This window comes from Helobdella robusta, assembly GCF_000326865.2.
Source record: "Helobdella robusta unplaced genomic scaffold HELROscaffold_4, whole genome shotgun sequence".
In the NCBI taxonomy this organism is placed as follows: domain Eukaryota; kingdom Metazoa; phylum Annelida; class Clitellata; order Rhynchobdellida; family Glossiphoniidae; genus Helobdella; species Helobdella robusta.
This window is the reverse complement of record NW_008704902.1, coordinates 3,180,019-3,202,518: the sequence shown is the minus strand read 5'-3', so window position 1 is coordinate 3,202,518 and position 22,500 is coordinate 3,180,019. Positions and strand designations below refer to the sequence as shown.

General features: G+C 31.9%; 1 protein-coding gene across 1 annotated transcript in view; it reads right to left on the bottom strand.

Moving 5' to 3' along the window:
- The window catches only part of HELRODRAFT_107069 (hypothetical protein), a gene marked incomplete at its 3' end in the record, with an annotated part of 15,251 nt that extends 4,115 nt beyond the window's left edge, over window positions 1-11,136 (bottom strand). Inside the window, exons 1-4 of the mRNA XM_009024601.1 lie at window positions 10,409-11,136; window positions 9,451-9,600; window positions 3,746-3,871; window positions 2,145-2,801 (exon numbers count right to left, since the gene is read on the bottom strand). Coding sequence (XP_009022849.1) covers window positions 2,145-2,801; window positions 3,746-3,871; window positions 9,451-9,600; window positions 10,409-11,128 — 1,653 coding nt within the window. The 5' untranslated portion in view covers window positions 11,129-11,136. The remainder of the gene's footprint in view (window positions 1-2,144; window positions 2,802-3,745; window positions 3,872-9,450; window positions 9,601-10,408) is intronic.
- Window positions 11,137-22,500: the final 11,364 nt, after the last annotated feature.

Sequence of the window (22,500 nt, the reverse complement as noted above, 5' to 3'; positions counted from 1 at the left end):
ATAATATGACCACGTTAAGCCAATTCTTTTTGCTCTTCACTGGCTTCCGGTTTATCGGAGAACTAATCGTATTCTTTATCTTTGTTCTTGTCATTTCTTTGTTCTTCATTGTTATTGAAGTAAGTATTAAGGCGTCGAGTTGGTAATGATGTTATCATTCTTTATTTGGGGTTTATTGATATTTATTAAGACAGCTTCAGTAATTTTTAGATGTACAGTTGAGTAAACCATACTATTACATGTTTTTACTTATTTTTTAAAGACAAATTGGCAGTTTTGAAAAGTAAGTTTCCAAGCGGGCGACACGAGGGACAAATGTTTTCACGAATGATGTGAAAAATTGTGCATTTGTTTGTGCTCTCCCTCCGTGTTACAAGTTGTGCCTGCTTAATTTCTTCCGCTGATTAACAATGTCTACTCAAGTGTTTTGTTTATTGCATGGGCAGGATTAACTCGTTTGTACGTTTTGTTCTTCAATTGAAATAATGAAAAAACAAAAAGTGATCTAACTCAGCGAACTGTCTAAAGCCTGCTTTACAAACTGTGCACTGTTTGTTTTGTGCATTTGACGGGAGAATGTACGAGAGGTGGATGATTGCGTCATAATGAAATGATTGTTCACAAATGTTCTGTCCTCTACAACCGACCGACGGAACGTTCTGTTTATACATACAGTACGATATCAATAATGCAAGACTGGCATAAATATTTCAATCAGTAGCTATTATGATTTGTGGTACCTTTGATTCAAGCTTCATTTTCAATGCAGGTACATTCTGCTGTTTGCACGCATATGTGCCTACGAAATTGAGTTGACATCTGCGCGTGCATTACGTGGCTTGAGACATAACCTGGAAGAGTCCGCCTGGCATCTCAATGGAGCAGTTCAGCATTATTCTTTTATGTAAATGTTCATCCTGGAGTAAATGTGTGGATCAAATTGTCCACTTGATGCGAGCCTGCATGAAAAATAATTCAGGATTCCACTTGTTAATGCTGCGTCTCAATACCGCTGATGGCCGCTAATTTGTCACATCATTCCGCCTCGTCCGAACCAATATCAACGCATATGAGAACATTTGCATGGAAAAATAAACAAGTTTTGACGTGTGACCATTATTGATAATCACAGACATCAATTCTCCTATAATAAAGAATAACATACAACATATACAGCACCATTTTATTCCAATAAAAAATCACACAACAATGAATAATACACACACACACACACACACACACACAGACACACACACACACACACACACACACACACATATATATATATATATATATATATATATATATATATTATTGATAAAAATCACAGCATGTTCGGCGTTAGTTAACTTCCAATTTAACTTTTCGATTTTTCTAACGGTTGATCGTGAATCATTTTCAAGTTTCTTTATTTCAAAACCAAACTTTTTGTTTGTTTTATGCATGATAGAACAGAAAAGCTTTTTCCGGTATTCCTATACCATCTTCGGTGTTCAAATTGATACGATTTGTAGGTGTCCAGATTATATATATTTATATAATGTTATAAAAACATAAGAGCAAAATGCAAAGACCCCATAGATAGTTGCAACAAATAGCATGCTACGTACCGTGCACACCTTATCACAAAACTCAACACGACCATAAAATGTTAACACCTAATATATTTTATAGTGCACGGCACATAGCAGTGTGCCTGACTGTAGTATCGCATCGCATGCAACGCAACCATCCTCCAGCTTTTTTTGAAGCTATTTTTCCGAAATTAATAAATAATAATTTTTTTTATATCTTATGCATTCCGTCGTAGAACTTTTAAATATTTTTATCAAACATTCAAACAACTTTACTAGTCGTTAAAATATTTATTGGAATGTTAATTAATTTATTAAATTTTATTCTGCTATATGAAAACGTACAAAAATTTTGTTTAATATTTTTTTATAGTTTTTCAACAATTCCTACGTTTTAAAAGATTTTACAAACAGCACGTTTGCATATTTTTAATTGAATGTAGTTAACACAAGCGGCGTTTTGTTTGGGTGAATGTTCAGACATTCGTTTTAATTTTTCGAAGAAAGGAAAATTATTATTGAAATAATTTTAAGGAAAAAATTGACACAAAAATGTATAATTCAACTCACCGAATGTAAATCTTGTTCTTCCCGATCAAAGACTTGATTGGTGAGCAGCTTGAACTCTTGCGAGTAGACTGGCACGAGTCTGAAGAGTGCTGTGCCCTCAACACTGCATGTGAAGGCTCCACTCTTCCCGGAGTCAGCATCTTTGACGGTGATGAGAGCAACAAAGACGTCAGGGCCGATGTTCTCCATGACCTCGGCGTGCGTTCGATGAGGCCAGAAGTTGACCGATATAACGGGAGGGTTGTCGTTCACGTCCTCCACAAATACTTCAACAGTCACCGTCGAAGTCAGGAGATGAACCAGATTGTCATCGTTCTTTGCCAGGACGGTCAGTCTGTAGTATCGATTGGTCTCGTAGTCGAGCGGTTTCATGATCAGAATTTCTCCCGAGTGACCATTAATCTGGAAGACGTCGCCATACGCGTGGTCGGAATTTGGCGAAAGTAGATAAGTGATGTGGGCGTTTGCTCCCACGTCTTTGTCGGTGGCGTGCACGGTCAAAAGGGTGGTTCCCGGGAGGGTGCTTTCGAGAACGGTTACGCTGTACGATGACTTCTCGAAGACCGGTGGATTATCATTGGAGTCGATTACTTTTATTTCGATGTCTATGAAGCCGCTTTTGGCTGGCCTGCCTCCATCGATGGCTATTAACGTCACCTGTAAATTGTTTAATGTGTCCTTACGTGTCATAACTATGATGGATGCTATTTTTAAAGCAAGCAAGTCAAAAGGTCGGCAGTGTGTAGAATGTGCTAATAGGATTTCCGATCTTGTTTTGCAGGTGTGAATGTGCCTTATGCGCTGTGATGGATGCTTTGTGCGTTGTCAACATTGTTATTTGTCGATGTAACATACAAAATACAATTTCTTCTATGTTTAATGTACATATACACAATCAACCTTTTGAAACAGTACAATAATGGTTTACAAATTGATTTCCATCTGAAGTTTTTGCAATGTGATTGTGTAATGTACACGTTATGCGGTGTACACTTTGATTAGTGTATGCAGTGTGTATGCAACGCACGTGACGTGTTTGCAACGGTGTTTGTTGTGTGCAGCAGTGATGCACTACATGTGTTTGTATACAGCAGATTTAATGATTTGAAAGTAAATTTTGAAGGGTACGTACAAACAGTTTCAAATTGCAAGGTTTATTTGTGTACAAAATAATTTTCCAATAATGTGACGTCATCCTATGTGAGCTGCTCTGCTGGTCGTTTTTGAAACAAACAGCTTCTTGCACATAAAACATATTTTATCAAAGCAGCAACTGAAAATATAACTGCACATGAAAACATTTGTTCCATCATAAAACACGAACAAATGGGATGTTTACATTTCGAGCAATCAAATGCATGCCAAGTTATGCAGCTTATGACGACTGCATCTGCATGCATCATCAGTTCAGCAAATCAGCGATCGTCAAATTATGGTTTCGGTACGGAAATTTATTTTGAAAAGAAGAAAAACAAAATAAAAATTTTTACATTCAAAATTTTAACAATAAAAAACTAAAAAATAATTTGAAAAATTGATTAAGCAAAAAATAGAATACTTGAAAAATAATTGAAAAAGTTGGAATGTTGAGATGTGCTTACCTCGTAATGATCGCATACTTCTCTGTCGAGTTTGGAGACGAGTTTGAGGAGGACATCAATGGAGTCATCAATCTGATCGGCGGCCACCAACTCGAACTCGTTGTACGCACTGACGAGTTGATATTCCTGGTTGTTGCCAGAAGATTTTGTACCAGTTTCTTATTTTATTACAAGCAAGAGTAAAATTGGGTTTTCAATAACTTTAGAGAAGAAACATTTACCGAACATGTGACCAAAAAGATTATTCTTAAAAAATAGAGCACAGCCGGCAACATTTAAATATAACAACTGTTTAAATTCATTAATATGGTTGAGCCGGCGGAATCGAATTAACTTTTTATTAGATCACCGATAAAAAATTATTTTTGGAGTTTATTAAAATTATACAATCAGAGGTTTAATCAGAGATCATGTTTAAATTTATAAAGGTCAGATGCGTTGCCAAGGCGTCTTTGGTACTAAAGACAAAATAGAAAATTTTGCTAGAGTTATAGCTAAATTGAACAAAATTTTCGAAGAAATTTGTTCAACTTTTGACTGAAAACAATTTCAGCCCCTTGCAACAATAAAATTAAGTTAAATTTGTACAAAACCACCGGTTTTAAAAGAAATTATAAAAAATTATGTGATAAGAAAAAATAGTCACCAAACGCCAACTTCTTTAAAATTAAATTTAAGCCAGCCACATCCGTACAAAGTTCCGGCTACGCTACTGGTAATAAGTGGAGTAAATCGAAAATAGTTTCATTCACCGCAACATGTGGCAGTCATTCAATTCAATGTTGTCTCATTCATAAATGTTCTTGAAAGTTGTAAATGGTGAGTAAGTTTGTTAAAAAATTTGATATCACATAAAAATTAATTTTTTAAGAATAAATCGATGATTACCAAGTTTTTAAATAGTTTTGAAATAGTATAAATAATTTGTTGTTCAAACTAATGATTAATGCAACACGGCATCAGTCGGTAAGATTGTAATTTAAGAGGGTCGCAAAAAGATACAAAATTTGCTATTTTTTCCATTTATTTATTTTTTATTGAAAAAATGTCTTTCAAGTATTTTAATGTCAAGGTGCTTATGCATGTGTGAACATGAGAATGTTTGTGTGCTTGTGTAAGCATCACATGTGAAATGTGAAATGGAGATGGATGTGTGTAACTGTGTATATCATACAACCTCTCTCTTTCTTTCTCTCTCTCTCTCTCTCTCTCTCTCTCTCTCTCTCTATGTCTGTGTTTGTTTGTTTATTTATCATATGTGACATGAAGATGTTTAGGTGTGAATTCGGAACAGTATTTTGTTCATCCAAATTTCAATTTAGTTGCTCTTGTAAAATTCTTTTATTTAACAATTTATAAAATTTATACAACAGAAAATTTCATTTTGTATGGAATCTTGTGAAGTTGCTGTAGAATATCTTTGATTGCCACATTATATCAATACATCATGGTACGCCAGCATTATAAAGATTTTCTCCTTCTTTTTTGATACTCGTATCGAGGAAAAATATGAGCGATGGAAGTACAACGATAAAGTTGTATCAAACAATTTTTTGAGCGTGATGCAAATAAAAGGATGTGAAAGCATGCAGATATCTTGAAGGTTTTGTGTATTCTATTTGTGCACAATTGTACGCTGTGTGTACATGCATATCGTGTGTGTACCAGTATGTATATTGCAAATGTATGCCAGCTGATAATGTACATACATGAACTTTACGTGCACACTTTTTTCATACACGTATGTATGTATAATTGTATATTGTACCCATGCATTTTGTACAGCCATCCAAAGGATGTTCTATACTGGATGCATATTTGCATGCCACACATTCAACTCTTCATATTCGTTTGCATGTTTATTTGCCAGTCCGGAATCACTAAATATCACCACTCCATTCCATTCCATTCATAAAGTTCATTTGAATGAGCCTGTTTGCTTCATAAGTGCGGAATCATTTGAAGAGCAAGAAATTATTCATTCTTCAATTTCGTGTAAACATCTAAGTCAGAATGATTTAATGTTTAGAAATATGGAGTCTCATTATAAACTCAAATTTATGTTCACATAAAACCTTTTGTGTTGCATAAGAGAAATTATGAGCGCAGATTTTAACCTAGGAGCTCATTAGTATTTGTTTCATTATCGACCAAAAATAATGTTGGAATTATAAAACAGAAAAATAAGTGACAGAAAAAAATATATGAACATTGTTGAACTATTGAACGATGAAAAGAAACCCATTTAATTATGATCTCGTTGCCACATGAAATGATGTTTGATATCTAAGTTTTTATTCAACCTTAAATTTTCAATAGTAATAATGAAATAAATCATTCATACATTTAATTTTTTTCACTTTTTATTTCCTTGCTCACTGCCTTTTTATTTTAGGTCTTTGAACAAACAAAAAAAATAGATAAAAAAGTAAAGAGCTAACAAGCTTATTAGCGCTACACCTATGTTGAGTCAACTGCATTAATTCACAATTTCAGTGGTGTTGCAGCATGGAGTGCAGCTGTTGTTCGTTTCCTTGCATCTATTAACACGCAGTGCGTGTACGTGTGCCTGCTTACAACACATTCACCGTCTCCACATACATTACACGTTAGTCACACCTCAATAACAACTCCCACACTTCGGTTGACTTCTGTGCCCGTCCTAAGCGTATAATGGACCAGCTGACAATTATTTTCTTGCCACTGCGTATGATTAACAATTCTCGTTTAGGCAACTTTTGCAGGATAATATGTAGGAAATAACTTCTAAAACGGGTCTCCAAGTTCTTTTACATATTGAATGACGTTCTTGATTGAGTTCTAAATAAAATATTTGATGTTTGTTTCAGTTGCGTTGTGCACAATTCATAGAAAGTTACTTTCAATTGAATGTAGGAACTGCCACTGACAACGTTTTAGATATTAACTTCCTTAAACAGGCACCATTGACTATCGTTAAACCTTCAAACTTCCTCTGAAACTCTCAAACAATTGTTCAAGCCGGATATATTTCAATTTCAAAGCATTTCAAAATTAAATACAGAAAGAAAACACGCTTATAAAAATAAATAGCAAAATGAAAAAAAAACTCATACTGCGCTGATAATTTTCAGTGGATTACTTGACTTAATCCGCAAATTATCGTGTTTCGGCTTCTTTCATTTCAAATGAAAATCGTATTCATCATTTGGAATCATTGAGAGTGGTTGGCATTTGTAACTTTACTTCACCGCTAGAAAGTTTTAATGCTTGCAAGCAATTTTCTCATTGTATGCACAATTTTGTTATTGGATGCCATAGATTTTCTAGGTTTTAGTGGAAGTTTCAATAACGTAGTTTATATGACTAAATTTATTAGAAACAAACTAAACAGAACTCACGAATAGATTTAAAAATAAGAGGAACGCCAGTTATGAGGGACATTCATCAAAATGTCGGTGCGGCATTTCGAAATAGGAGTGAAGGAGAGAGGACTGCAGTTGCATCTCGCGCGGTCATCGTATCGTAACAAGCAATCATTTTGTGAATGTAAAAAAGAGAAGTTCGTGGTCATGGGTCAGTGGTTAGAATATGCAGTCGACATCATCACCGATTTCTTTTTTTCATTAATGTCATTAATACTTTTGCTCAATTTTTGTTTTTTAATTAAATTTTTCAACTTATTTTATGCAATTATATTTTATGAAATTAAATAATAAAAATGAAAATTTATTTTAAGTTACATTAACCTTATTTTTTTGTTAAAAATTAAAAATATTTTTAAGAATTAATTATTTAATAAATATAAAAAGTTAGTTTTCTTGTAAAATTCTTAAAGACATATAATTAAAAAAAGTTTTGCATAATGTTTTGTTTCTGGATTGCAGCTCCAACAAATTGGATTATTTATTGTTAGAATTTCCATGAAAACCAACTTGGCAGGCAGCTGTGAGAATTTCTTTCCACTTGCGTTTCTCGTTTTTGACCTGTCAAAGATCGCGAAGACATTACTGAGATAATTTGTTAGAGAAAACGAAAAATTGGCAGCCTGTAAGCCAATCGGCAAATAAATAAACGAATATAAATATAATGAAAAGGATATTGCTGGAATGTGCCTGCATGACAGCATGCTTTGGAGGGACCGCATAGAACAATTTTAAATATATGTTTACGATTTTTGAAAGTTATGATCCCAAGTGAATATTTATGTTTCTAAAAAAATGAAGTGCGTTAAAAAGAGAAAAAAATGGTTGGCTGTTAGAAAAAGAAGAAGAGAGAGGAGAGAGTTGTTGAGCCATGAAGAGGTGGATTAAAAGTAACACTCGTAAATAACAAGCAACCAACTGTTCTCTCCGATGATTCCTTTCAACCGAGCACATTTCTTTATCCTGCTAGATGCATTTCTGAAACGTTTGCATTCAGTTGTAAACATTCATAACACAAGTTTTTGCACAACTGTCCAATTTTTTTACGATGTTAAATTCATTATTTTTAATGTCAAATGCTTTACGATACTTAATTATATTGCATTTTCATAAATGTTTCAATCCTTTTACATGCCGTAAATTTCCAAAAGATAAAATGATTTCAGGATGTCTAAAACTTTCTAAATTTAAATTGTTTTTAAGACGAACTCTAATAATTAAAAAAAATTGTACAACCATTTGATCGATTAAGCTGCAAATTTCAAAAGTGCTAATTTTAACGTTGTTCAGTCAATAAGATCAAAAATATTTTTGAATAATTAATTTAAAAATGTAATTGTTTTAGATTATTCCATATAATATTTCGACTTTTCAAAAAAAAATTTCTGAAATTTTTATTGATCTGCAAATAATAGCCTTACATTTAATTGATGTAAAGAAGTTGCAGGTTGAATGATAATTGGAAATAATTTTGGTATCAGTTTTTATTTTGTATATCATCCCATATCAGTTAGTGTACAATGAGATATTGTCATCATCCTTCAATGAAGAGATTAAATCGGATTTATTGACAGTGGTGGGAGAGTAACTTGATGTGGTATTTATAATTTTTCCCAGCTATTAATCAGTCTCATTTATATTGCGTCCCAATATTTGATTTTTTAAAATTATTTATTTATATTATGTTTATATTATAGCAATAATTTTTTACTTAATCAATCAATCAGTCGGTCATTCAGTTAGTCAGCCAGCAATTCAGCCTGCCGGCCAACCAGTCAGCCAGCTAGTCAGAGTCAGTCAGTTCGGATGAATATATCACTTTAAGTAACGACTATCCATCGATCGTACATACAATATTTAAATTGATCAAAATAGTGTTGATAGATACAAAATTTTAAAACTTTTACACCGATAAAACCTATAACTAAAAGTTACACATTGCGAAAACTTTAATTTAAAAACTAATATTGAGTTTGTGTAAAAATATTTGTGTTTGTCGGGTCGCAAGAAAAAAAATGTAACGGCAAGTAGCCGTTAATTTATATTTCATTTTATTTCTAGTAAAATATATCATTTTTTTTATAAATTTTTTATATAAACTTTAATACAAAAATTCAATCTAGATATTATATATTAACTTGGTCGTAGAGTTGATTGAATTAAATTGAACCTAAAATATTGAAAATAATTTGATATAAGTCCCACTTGTTTAAAAAAATGAAAATTCCTTATAAATGTTTTTGATATATTTACAACATATTACCTCACCGCACTTAGAAATTCAAACGTTAGCAGCCCAACCTGGATGCCGTTGATTCCAGTATCGTGATCTTCAGCTGACGGCAGGTGGATGAAGTAGCCCAGACTTGATGACTCTGCCACTTCAATCGTTGTCCTGTTTTTCTGAAACCTGGGAGCATTGTCGTTGAGGTCCAACAAGTTGACTGTTATCTATGGGAAGCAGTGGGATTATTTGAAGTTGAAGTTTTGTATATTGTATATTCCATTTAAACATTATTTTTTGTCTCCATTAATTCAATATTTGTCACCAGCAACTACAAGCTGTTCATTTATTTTTTGCTATTATTATGAACTTCAAAAAAATTATTGAAAATGAAAAATATTAACAGAAGCTGTTGTTAATACTAAAATTTGTATTTTACATTTAATTTCAATTAATTTAATTTTTTGATGACTCGAAGCATAACATGCGCATGTAGAATCGATCAAAATTTGTTCGTTTGGTTGATGTTGGACATTCTCATAAGTAAGTTAGAAGGAGGAGAAGAACTGAGTAGGCAAGCCAGACAGCCAGCCAGCTAGCCAGCAGTGATATTTCATGTAACCTAAAAACGACAACGTGACGTCTGCAATAATATTGAAACAAAACAAGAGAAGCTTAAGTTTTTTTGCCAAGCGAAATCTGCGTGTTGTAGGCTTTATGAAAGCAGATTGATGGATTACAAAACTTGGAGGATGGAAAACTTGTTAACAAATGCTTAAGAAAAAAAATTAAATTGAAAGTTCTAACGAGCCAAAGGATTAACAAAAAAAAATTTGAAATGAAAATTATTTAAAAATGTTCGACCGTAACAAATTGTTAACTTTCAATCATATAAAAATAATTTTTTGTTGAATGCAAACTGACATCAAATTTGTGCGCACAAAATCTATTCACTTGCGTCATTTTCAAATTTAATAATTTTTTCTAGAAATCTGCGTGAAATGTTAAATTTAGCGGACAATCAAATGAACTAACTTTGACGATTTTGATGTAATCGATCGGCTTGACGACGACATCAAAAGTGAGTGAGCAGGAGGAACTTCTGGTGGAGGAGATGATGAGGGAGGAGGCGAGTGAAGCTGGTCGTTCGTTGTGCAGAGGGCAAAGTTCATCTCGGTCCAGGACGACGAATATATAGAGGTCACCGGTTGTGGCATTCAACTTGAAGTAATCTTCAACGTGGTAGGACTTGGAGAACGTGCGAGGCACGGGACGGAAGTGATATCTCAGTAGTGATTGTGTCGTCGAACCATGAACCGCTTTGGATGATGAAATGGTTGGATCGGTAAGTTGCGCATCTCTTGGAACATTTCCAAGATAATAAGGTACTTTGTTTTCTTCGTTTATAGTGTATTCAATTGCTTTGTTGATTTTTTCGCTATCATTGTACAGCATTTTGTCCTTATTAACTTGCTGCTTGTTCTTCTTTCCAGTTGAACTTGTTTTCTTCAAGTTGTCGTTCACCGCTCTGTTCAGCTGGTTAAAGTGGGGTGCATCAACGCCTCTGAAGTTGGTTTCCAGTCGTTGTATCTTCGTTGAACGTCTCGCTGCTTTGTAGTCGGATGAATGGACGATAACAAATAATGAAGCAAAAAGAAATAAAATTATTTTATAATTCAACTTCGACGGAGATTTGACGTTTGATTGTTTTTCTGATCCAATTAGAAGAATTCTGAGCAACTCTTTCAGATGCATCGAATCGACTGCAATAAAAATAAAATCCAATTTATATAATAATGTTGAAAATTAAATTTTACAACAATTGGTAAATATAATTTAACTTTTTTTTCAATGAGTCAACCAATAAATAATGTTTTATTATGCATAAACTGCGAGAAACAATGTTTTTTTTTAAAGCGAAATATGAGCCGGGTTGTGAAGACAGCCAAAAAATTGTTAAAAAATCGCATTCATGTACAAATAGGCGATCGATGATTAATATGTTGGTGTCACGCTGCTCTGCGCTGTCTGATGAAATTGCAATCAAAATCTCATTGATAAAGGAGTTGTGAATGATGAATCCTACTCTCGAGATGGCGAATGTTTAAAAAAATTCAAAAAATATGCAAACATCATTCGCTGCTGCTTGCCTCTTTGAATATAATGAAAAGGTATCATAAAAATTTATTTGCATATTCTAAAATTTAATTTTAAATATCAGAATATCAAATGACGTTGTTAACAAGCCACATTTCAATTCATAATTACACCAGTCTATTTTGAATTTTAAATTACATCAATCATCATAAATGTTTTTGACAAAATAGGAACAAAGTGAAGATCAACATTCTTCATTTTTACCATCAATTTATACTCCGATTTGTCTTTTGGTTATGTTGCATGTGTGTTTGTTAGAATAACAATAAACGTTAATTTTCTTGTATATTATATATATATATATATATATATATATATATATAATAATAATAATTAGAAATTGTGCTGTGTGTATATATATATATATATATATATATATATAATATGTATGTATGTATATATATATATATATATATATATATAGGTGCGTGTTTGTTCGCGTGGTTACGATGAGTGCGAATATTAGCCAATTAAAGAATCGCGAATGTGTTTTGCATAATTGCATAATGTACAACAAAATTGTATATAACTGTACAAGATAATGTACAACCAATTGTATATGAATGTACTGCACAATGCTCAAACAGACAGATGTATACGAACAGGAAAACAAATTTATCGTTGGACATCCATTCCTCAAGAGTGCCGCCTCAACAAACACAGCCATATATGTCAAAATTGTATTTCCTTCACAAACAAATTTATAATGGCTTACAAATTATATTATATTATTGTCCCCTAAAATCCATTCTGACCCTGACATCGGTTAAAACTTTGATGAGATAGCAGCCAGGTCGTGGGGATGGCCAATGGCACAGTGGAAGATGTAGACGACGGGTATGCAGGCGGGCCATAGGAAAGACTGAGGATGTGTTTAATCACAAGCTCAGATTACTTGGACGCCAAACCTGAGTACGATTAACTTATATATACGTAAGTTAATCGTATTTAGGTTTGTACTATATATATATATATATATATATATATATATATATATTGATGATGATGAGGATTTATTTATTTATTCAGAACCAAAAACTGCACAATAAAAAAGAGCAATTAATGGTCTTCGGAGACCAAATAGGAAAAATAACTTGTATAAGCCACAGTGTCAAAAGGAAAAAAAAGAAAAGAGAAAAATAATATGTACGTCAGAACTATTATGTTAAGTATTGAGTAGTTATTATGCGTCCTTTGACAAAATGCAACCAAAACTGTGAAATGAAATTTAAAGAGTAAATCGAAATAAAACCTGGCAACAAAAGAAACGAATATTTCGACATATGAAATTAAATTAATATGATAATAAAATCGAGCCAAATATTTATTATATGATTTTATTGTGGGTCAATTGTTAATATAAATTCAAATATATATATTTATATATATATAATTATTATTTTTATTATTATTAAAAGAAAACTAAATATAGCGTTCGTTATAGCAGTTTTCACAAACGCTATCAAATTATAACTAATATTAATAACAAAATAGCAAATATATATATATATATAAATATATATATGCACATACATATCTGTGTGGTTTGTAAGAGAATGTGTAATGTGTGCACTTTTTGATATCAGAAGTTTGCATAAATGTTTTTTATTTACAAACGCCACATGTGCCAAACGTCTCATGATGCTATGCTACTGGCGGGTTTCTGCACAACTTGTTTTCAAACGCGTGCTGGTACAAATAACGCAAAATCAAAACGCAACTACTGCACAAACAGCCATCGTTTAAACCAACCTCGCATAAACAAACAATGCATAAACAAACAACGCATAAGCAACTAACGCCGAAGCAACCATCGTATGAACAGTTGACGCATATAAACCGCGCATAAACAAAGAACGAACAAACACAAACAAACGACGAAGAGACAAAATGACACGCACTAGTAGATTACTGTAAATGGATTTCTACGTAGAATGTGTAAAAGTAACAAATCTAATGCTGCAAGGCATAAATCCATGGGACGACGCAACAGAAACAGTCTTGATCAATAGATATTTATAATACTTGATGTGCTGTATAAATGCATATACACGGTGAATGCACCTTCCTACTGCTCCAAAAGGCATTAATGTTCTTTTGAGGGTCATCCATTCTATTCATTCGCTTCTGTAAGAGAAACAGGACCAACTAAAATTTGAAAAGCATGAAAACACACACAAAAATTTGCGTCTAATGAAGCATCTATCCTATGCATATATATGTACTTATATACATTCATACTCAATTGTAGATGTGTTCGATTTTGGTGCCAGCGAAGTAACAGAAGGTGACGATGATGACGACGACGATGAGGAAGACTATAATGATGAGGAGGAAGAAGATGATGATGACAATAATACTGAACCAAAATTATTTCTTTAAATAAAATTCTTCAATAGTTTATACATTCAGCAAACCACGCTGCAAAATTTCTTTGACTGATTTATTGTCGGTAGAAAAACAGAATTCGATGATCAACATAAAAATGTCCCCAAGTAAAAAAACAAAAAACAAACAATTTCCTCTGTAAAGACCGCCATTTTGTTTTTTGAAATATTTGGCCAATTAAGGTAATTAGATGTGTAAAAGTGATAGACAAACAGTTACTGAAACGAACACATAAATTTGTTTTGTTTTGATTTTTCAATTTTCAATGCAAACGCACAGCTACCAGCACAGACATACACATACATGTTCAGAGTCAGACAGATACAAACATACAAACTCAGACATGCAACACACTCAAATTGATACAACATACAAAGATACAACACACCTAAATACAACAACGTAGATACAACACACATAGATACAACATACTTAGATAAAAAAATATACAAATACAACATACAGAGGTACAACATACATAAATACATACACAGATAAAACATACATAGATATACCACACATAGATACAACACATCATGCATTTATACAACATGGCTAGAGTATTTTTTATGTAATGATCAGTTGAAGATAATGATGGCTTCAACGTCATAAAATTAATGATGATGTTCCGGTGATGTTAATGATGACGTCAAAATGTTTCAATAATAATGGTGATGATGATGATGATAATGAAGATGATGGCGATTATGATAATGTAATCACGATGATGACGATGGTAATAAAAATGATGATGATGATGTCATCACGATTATGGTAATGTTTTAGTAATATTAATGATGACAATAAAGCTACCACATAATTTACTGTGAAAATAATGATAATGATGATGATGTGGGAGGTGTGGTTATAAAATCAATGAGAGTGAATGTGAGGACGATGATGATGAGGAAAAGGATGATGATGAATGTAAAATAAGGTTGATACTTTTTAGGGTATATTTTAGTTACACACACACACACACACACACACACACACACACACACACACACACACACACACACATACACACACACACACACATACACATATATATATATATATATATATATATATATATATGTGTGTGTGTATGTGTGTGTGTGTGTGTGTGTGTGTGTGTGTGTGTGTGTGTGTGTGTGTGTGTGTGTGTGTAACCAAAATATACATATATATAACCAAAATTTTTGACCTTGTTTTTATATTCATCATCATCCTCTTCTTCATCATCATCATCATCGTCGTCTTCTAAATAATTGTTTTGTTTAATTAATATATAAAAGTTATCTGTTTCGTTTAATTAAAATAGAAAAATTAATTGGTTTGTATATTTAATCTAAAGAGTTCATTCACTTGTATAAGTAATTTTGTTAACTACATAGTTTAACATGGTCATCTTGAGATGCACAAATTTTCATTATGTTGTTTTTGTTGTCTCGGTTAGGCCAGAAATGAAATTAATGTTGTCGAGTTCATTGCTATTATCGTCACTATCATCAGTGTCCTTTGTCAGCGCCATGATTTATTGATAATAATAATAACAAAAATAATAATAATAACAAAAATAATAATAATAACAAAAATAATAATAATAACAATAATAATAATAATAATGATTACAACAACAATGGTATTGAGAATAAACAAGTAATAGTAGAATGATAAGATGGCCAACTTTGTTTATGTTTATGTTCTAACCCTACTACCACTACTACTACAACTATTACTACTACTTTTACTACTACTACTACTACTACTACTATTACTACTACTACTACTACTACTACTACTACTACTACCACTACCACTATTACTATTAATTACTACTACTATTATTATTACTACTACTACAACTATTACTACTACTACTAATACTGTTACTACTACTACAACTACAAATATTACTTCTTCTATTACTACTACTTTTACTACTACTACTTCTACCACTACCGATACTACTACTACAACTTCTAATAAAATAATAATATTCATAAATGTTCTATTTTCACCACACATATAAATGTAAACAGTTATTAAAGCTAATAACTAGGAAAGCAACAGTTGTTAATTTCACTCAGGTGTCTCTCATTTACAGTTGTTAATGTTCTTCATTATTATTATTACAATACTTGGCTTCTGTTCATAACATTGTACAATGGGTATACCAATAAAACTTAGTCATCTACTCAATTTAGTCTATTCTGTTTTCTTATCAATCACTCAGCTAACTTACTAAATCATTAACTAGTTTATTAATAAATTATTTTATTTGTTTGCGTTTTTAAACCATTACTTTATTTTAATTTCAATACTTTTCATGCTTAAGCATTTTTTTCTCCGTTATTTATTTTTCGTTATGATTTTTTAAAGAATAATAAAAAATATAAATATTGGTATTTGTTGCTACATTTTTCACTAAAACAAAGTCTGTTTAACCGATCCACCCATTACGAATACTTGCGTTTCATCCTGTTACATTCCACGTCTGTTCTATTTCAATCTTTTATTTAAAAAATGATTGCTTAATTGGCGCAGTTACAGAAATTCATAGACCAGATGGAGAGGTGTACTGGTCAAGTTTGGTATTTGATGTGATGTTGCATCTGGAGAATATGACTTAAAAGAAACCACGTGTGTTTGTCTGTTTGATTTTTTTCAGAAATTATTTTACACGTAATCAGAGGCAAATAATAATTTAAATTGTTTATTTTTTAGTTTGTTTTATGTCTACTTTGTATGTTGCCTGCTGACACGGATATGTGTATGAACGTACTCACGTAATTTTTATATCATCTCAAAACCAGTGAACAACAATTTTTATCTTGCACATTCAATATAGGTCAGTGATTTTGTAATCAAATATTCAGGCAGACATTAGCCCTTGCTAAATTATTTCTCTAATGTTGAAACACGGTCTAAAAAATTTAACTGTGTCACCAGCGAAACACTTCAAACCACTGTTCACACAAACTTACAAACCTAAATATCTAGATAAAATAATAAATAAGCATACACACATGAACACACACACAAACACACACACACGGAAACATTGTATGTTCATCAACAAGTTGTAAGGAGTCCTTCGAATTTCAGATCTGGTGTAATATGATACACCCACAATTCCATTTCAACATCATCGAGACAAGGATGTTTAATAATTTTTGCAATTTGATATTTTATCAAATTTGTTCATATTTTTATTAAGTCCATCCTATTTAACATATAATTAAAGTCTCAAAATTTATTTTAGATCTAGTTTTTGCTCTTAGAACTTATTCTCATATTTGTCGAAAATCCGAAAAACTCAAACATGACAAAACTGAAAGACTCAAACATGACAAAACTGAAGGCTGTTTAACTGAGCATCCAGATTGCCACATCACTTTCACAATTTCCTGATAACAATGTTTGTTCCTCTCTGAGGGAGTTCTTATTCTGCCAGCTTGGAATTGGATTTCTATTGGTTTTTTTGCCCTCTCTATCTATTTTTGTACCACACAATTTTTTGTAATTTATATAGATTTGAAATAGTTCATTTATTTTTCGACTTAAACATTTGCACAAGTGTTTATCTAAGAAGGATATTGTTTATTCACAGAAAAGTTTTTCGTTATTGTTAATAATTAATAATGATGGTGGCTGGTGGCTGGTGGCTGCATTAAATTTCCATTCATATTTTTACGCAAATAACTGCCTCCAACAATGACTGACCAACGCCATAAAGCAGATTCATTTTTTTAAAAAATGTATTCGTCATTCGTTACCTTCGCTAGTTGGTTGATTGGTTGAATGGTTAGTTGGCTGGATGGTTGGTTGATGGTTGGATTGTTAGTCGGTTGGTCTGCTGGTTAGTTGGTTGGTTGGTTAGCTGGTTGGTTGGATGGGTGGTTGGTTGGATGGTTGGCCTGCTGGCGGGTTGGTTGGTTAGTTGGTTGGCTGGTTGGTTGGATGGCTGGTTCGTATATGCCATGCATACAGTCAGTCCCCAAAAGTAAATAACAATTTAGTAAATAACAGTTGAGGTTGCGAGTGGTGCTAATAAAATAGAGTTGGTAACCCGTGGCGGTCAGTTTGGTGTTTGCGTTTGAAAAAATCGTCTGCTGAGTTTGCAACAATTCGTGCATCTTTTTGGGCCGGAGGTTCTGATTTATGACATTATTGCAATTAATTATTGCCATCCAAATAAATAAAAGTCAAATAATAATATTTTCAGCAACTTTTTTAATTAAAAAATTATAGTAACAATGCTTACATTAGATTAAATATTATGATATTATGATGATTATATTATCATATATTATATTATGATTATAGATTATTATTATATTATGATATCGATGAATTTACAACGAACATTTTTTAAACATCTTAAAATTCAAAAACTGAGCAGAGCCGATCGTCAAATCTTCCAGCCAACAATCATCAGCACATCCTTGCAGAGAAATGTGTCTGTAGAAAGTGTGTATGACGACTTTTTCAGCATACAAACAAGCGATTCATCACAATTATCATTCAAAGTTGTCACCGACAATGGCGTTTGAAATTAAAAAGTTTCTCTGACTTCATATAAATATTTTTTGCTATTTTAATATAATTATAATATAAATTTTTCAAAATCTATTTTTGTTTTTATTGAGCTTAAAAGGCAGAAGCTATAAATCATCTCAAAATGTAAAACGACGAATAAAATAATGTTTTATATGCTACAAATTTATTTTTATATAATTTATTAGCAGATCGGTTAATTTTAGCAATGTATCAAATTTGCTTCAAACAAATTTAATGTGATTTGTGCCGACATTCAGCGTTATTAACATTGATGCATTCATTTCAATTTCCATTCAATGGCGGTAAAAAACGGTGCATGGTAAAAAATTTATTTTGGTTTCCTGTTGTAGTTGCAAATCATTCATTTAATTACGAACTACGTCTGTTCAGCACGGTTTAAATCAAAATTTTATTTGGAATCAGAATCAGTTTTTTGACAAAAAAAAATTCGGAAAATTAAGCTGTATAAAATAAAATTTTAACAGTCTTATTTTTTTTTCATTCATTATTTATATAAAATTAAATTTGTATCCATAAATAACATTTTCATATTTTTGTGCTTGCTTTTAATTATTTCAAAAAAGGAATTTAAAAATAGATTTGTTCGTTTTGTTGGAATATTTGATCCAACGTTTGTTCGTGCCGTTGAGAATGGTAGTTTGGTAGCATTAAAATTGATTATGATAATATGGTATCTGCATGTGTTCATTAAAAATATAATGCCACCTCATCTCACGTTGAATTTTGTTGAATGTATTTAATAGTTAATAACAAAATGTATTTAATAGTTTCTAATGAAATTTACCTGATGTTCATCACTTGTTCATCTCACAAGCTTCCATTATGTTATGGCGTTAAGTAAAAGCTTCTAAATTCAAAAAATTACCATAGTAATAATAAACTTTATATTATACAACATAACTTATGTTTATTTTTATTTAAGTTTCTCACTAAAACAACGAAAACAACAACAACAACACGAAGGCAAAAATGTGAAATATAATGTTGTCTGTCGTTGAATTGAGGCGATCGAGACGTGCTTGACGAGTACACGACTCGTTAGATTCAACTTCGGTGTAGCTCATTCATTTTGTCGCCAGTTTTAACATTCCGTCCTTATATAAAACCGACGAACATTATTATGAATATCTACATTGCGCTAACAATGTTATAATAAACAATTCTGTCAACTAGCAGTCACCATAGTCACCATAGTTTATCACGTTTATCACATCTTCATCATACAAGCTTCCATTATTTTATAACGTAATGGCTTCTGAATTCAATAAATTACATACGTTCATAATTCACGTGTTTGACAATAAATCATTTCCATTACTTTTCAAACGTTATTTGTGTATCAACGTATGCTTTTGAAACAATTTTTTTCATTTATAATAATACACTTTGAAAATTCAATCATTTACTTTGTGTTTAATCAATTTTCAGTTATTTTCTAGCTGCTTCAGAAAATTTCAGCAAAAAATTTTAAAACTAAAAAATTCATGGCTTGTATTGCATGCTGTTTGTGGCTATTTGAACAGTGGTGGAAGCATTAAAAAAAGATTAAAACTACTGAAACTGAAAGATAAATAAACGCTGTAATGTTCATTGATGTGTCTGTTTGGCTGGCTTCTCAATGACTCTCATCTCAAACACAACAAAAACATGCATGAGTTAGTTTCATACTTGTGGTGATATTACCTTTAAAGTTTTTTTTGCAAACGGTCAAACTTTTCAGTAAAACCTACAACATACATCAATTAATAAATCAGCATCGATTTTTTAAATTACTTCCTACTATTACGTCAAAACATTTTATAAAATATTTATTTGAATCATTATTTATAAAATTATAATAATTAATTATAATAATAATTATTTTAAAATATTTATTTGAATCATTATGTAAATCGAATGCTTCTTAATGCTTTGTTATTGTGGTATGTGTGTGTGTAAGAATATGTGTGCGCGTGTGCGTGTGCGTGTGTATACTAAAAAATGAAGCAACAACAATAACAATAAGCACCTGAACGGCAAGTCAGTTTGAATTGAAACAGCGTGCACACTGCACAAGCTGTTTTACGGGCCAAACATTAATTGTGTATTTGGTTGATTTATTTGTGTTGATTCGTAGCGTTAAATTGTGTCGAAACATTGCGATTTTGTCCAAATAGAAATTTATAAATATTGTATTATGTTATTTAATTTTTAAAAGTGCATTTAAATAAAAATTCAATTAAAATAATATTTTTTAATTTTTTCAAAACTCATTTTTTGCCCAATGTTAAATTCATGTTCAAAACCACATTTGACCTAGACCTAGCATCATTTCAATTTTTCGTTAGAATAATTGATTAAAGGCTCATTTGATCTGTAGAGCACGCCTGCTGTTAACGCTGACTGAGGTCTCGTTAATTATTTAAAATTCTGCAAAAGTTAATAATTCAACGGTCGAAATCTGTCAAAATTTTTGCGACGAATTATAAAATATGGAGGCCAGCGGTAGCGGGAAGCATACGGATGTGTTTTGGAGTGGAATGATGGTGCGTGTTAAACACTCTTTTGCCAAATCTGCTTTTGCTTTTTCTGGTCCTTTTCTCTGGAACTCTCTACTTACTTCTCTGACTACTTCTCCATCACTTGCAAAGTTTAGAGCGGATCTCAAGACCCATCTGTTTTCAAAATTCATTGAGGATCGCTGTTGAACATCGCGGAAATAGCGCTTTATAAGCTAATTGATTGATTGATAGATTGCGTGCGAATCCAAGAACTGGATTTATTGTTTCTATGAGATAATAAATATTGCTCTAACGGATAATATAGTAGTTAATCAATCTAAGTTACGTTTTTAAGCAAAACTATTAACATGGTTACAAAACTAAAATAATTTGATACGGAGGCATCTAAGTGATATCTTTGTTTAAGCAAATGCATTTAAACATTTGTGCATTTTGTTGTGCAACTGAAAAGGATATAACACATACACAATACATATATGTAATAAAATATTTTATTTTATAAGCACACGAAGGCAAACACATGTTAAAATGAAAGCTATATAGCGCACACAATCATTCCTCACTGTAGGAGCATAACTAAGTTTGATGCATTCATTCATGCCTTCATGCTTGGCTATCGTAATATTTTTTCATCTTATGATGTGTCAAGTAAATTGATTTGTAAACTGCAAATGATCCGAGATGAAGTGGATGATGACGACGACGATGATGAAGATAGATTGGAAGATGAAGATGCCCGTTGTTGTTAACGATGACGACGACGACGATGATGAAGTTGATGACGGTGGTGGTGGTGATGAGGCGACGATTTGAAATTGAACCACGTGAGGCTCATTTTGTTCAAGGTGCAGTGCACCGACCATCGTTCAACATCACTCGGAGATATTTTTCATAATTTGATTTTTTACTTTCGCTATGCATATTTTATGGGAACAAATTCCTCAACTTTGACCGACTCGTTTCTTGGCATGAAAAATGTTCAATATCTACAGTAATTTTCAAAACTTTTTGCTGATTTATTAATCTTTTCAATAATTTAACTTTAGATTTAGGCAGAGAAGTTATACATCATTTTATTCAGAGTGTAAAAAACAACGTTTTGTGACTTTTTTTTAAGTGATTTAGTGATTGATCAAAACAATACAAGCAATCTTATACATCGAAAATATTGCTTCAGAAAGTGTGTTTAGCGGGATTTTTTTTTACTATTTAACGATTGAAAACAAGCCACAATATATTGTTGTTCCTATGATAATTTTATGTACATGTTTTCAAAAAATTTCGCGTCTGATTCATTGGTTTTAAAATGTTTTACACTTTCAAAAGTGTGATTTGAAGATGTTAAAATTTATTATTGATTTCAATCTGTTAAACAAAAATTATTTTCATTCATATACTAAAAATAACAAAATGTAAATTATTTGTTATTCGAGCACGTCTAACAATAACAAGAGAGTGATAACCACAGGCTGATGACATCCCTTGAAGACATTGCATTAAAGAAATTACACT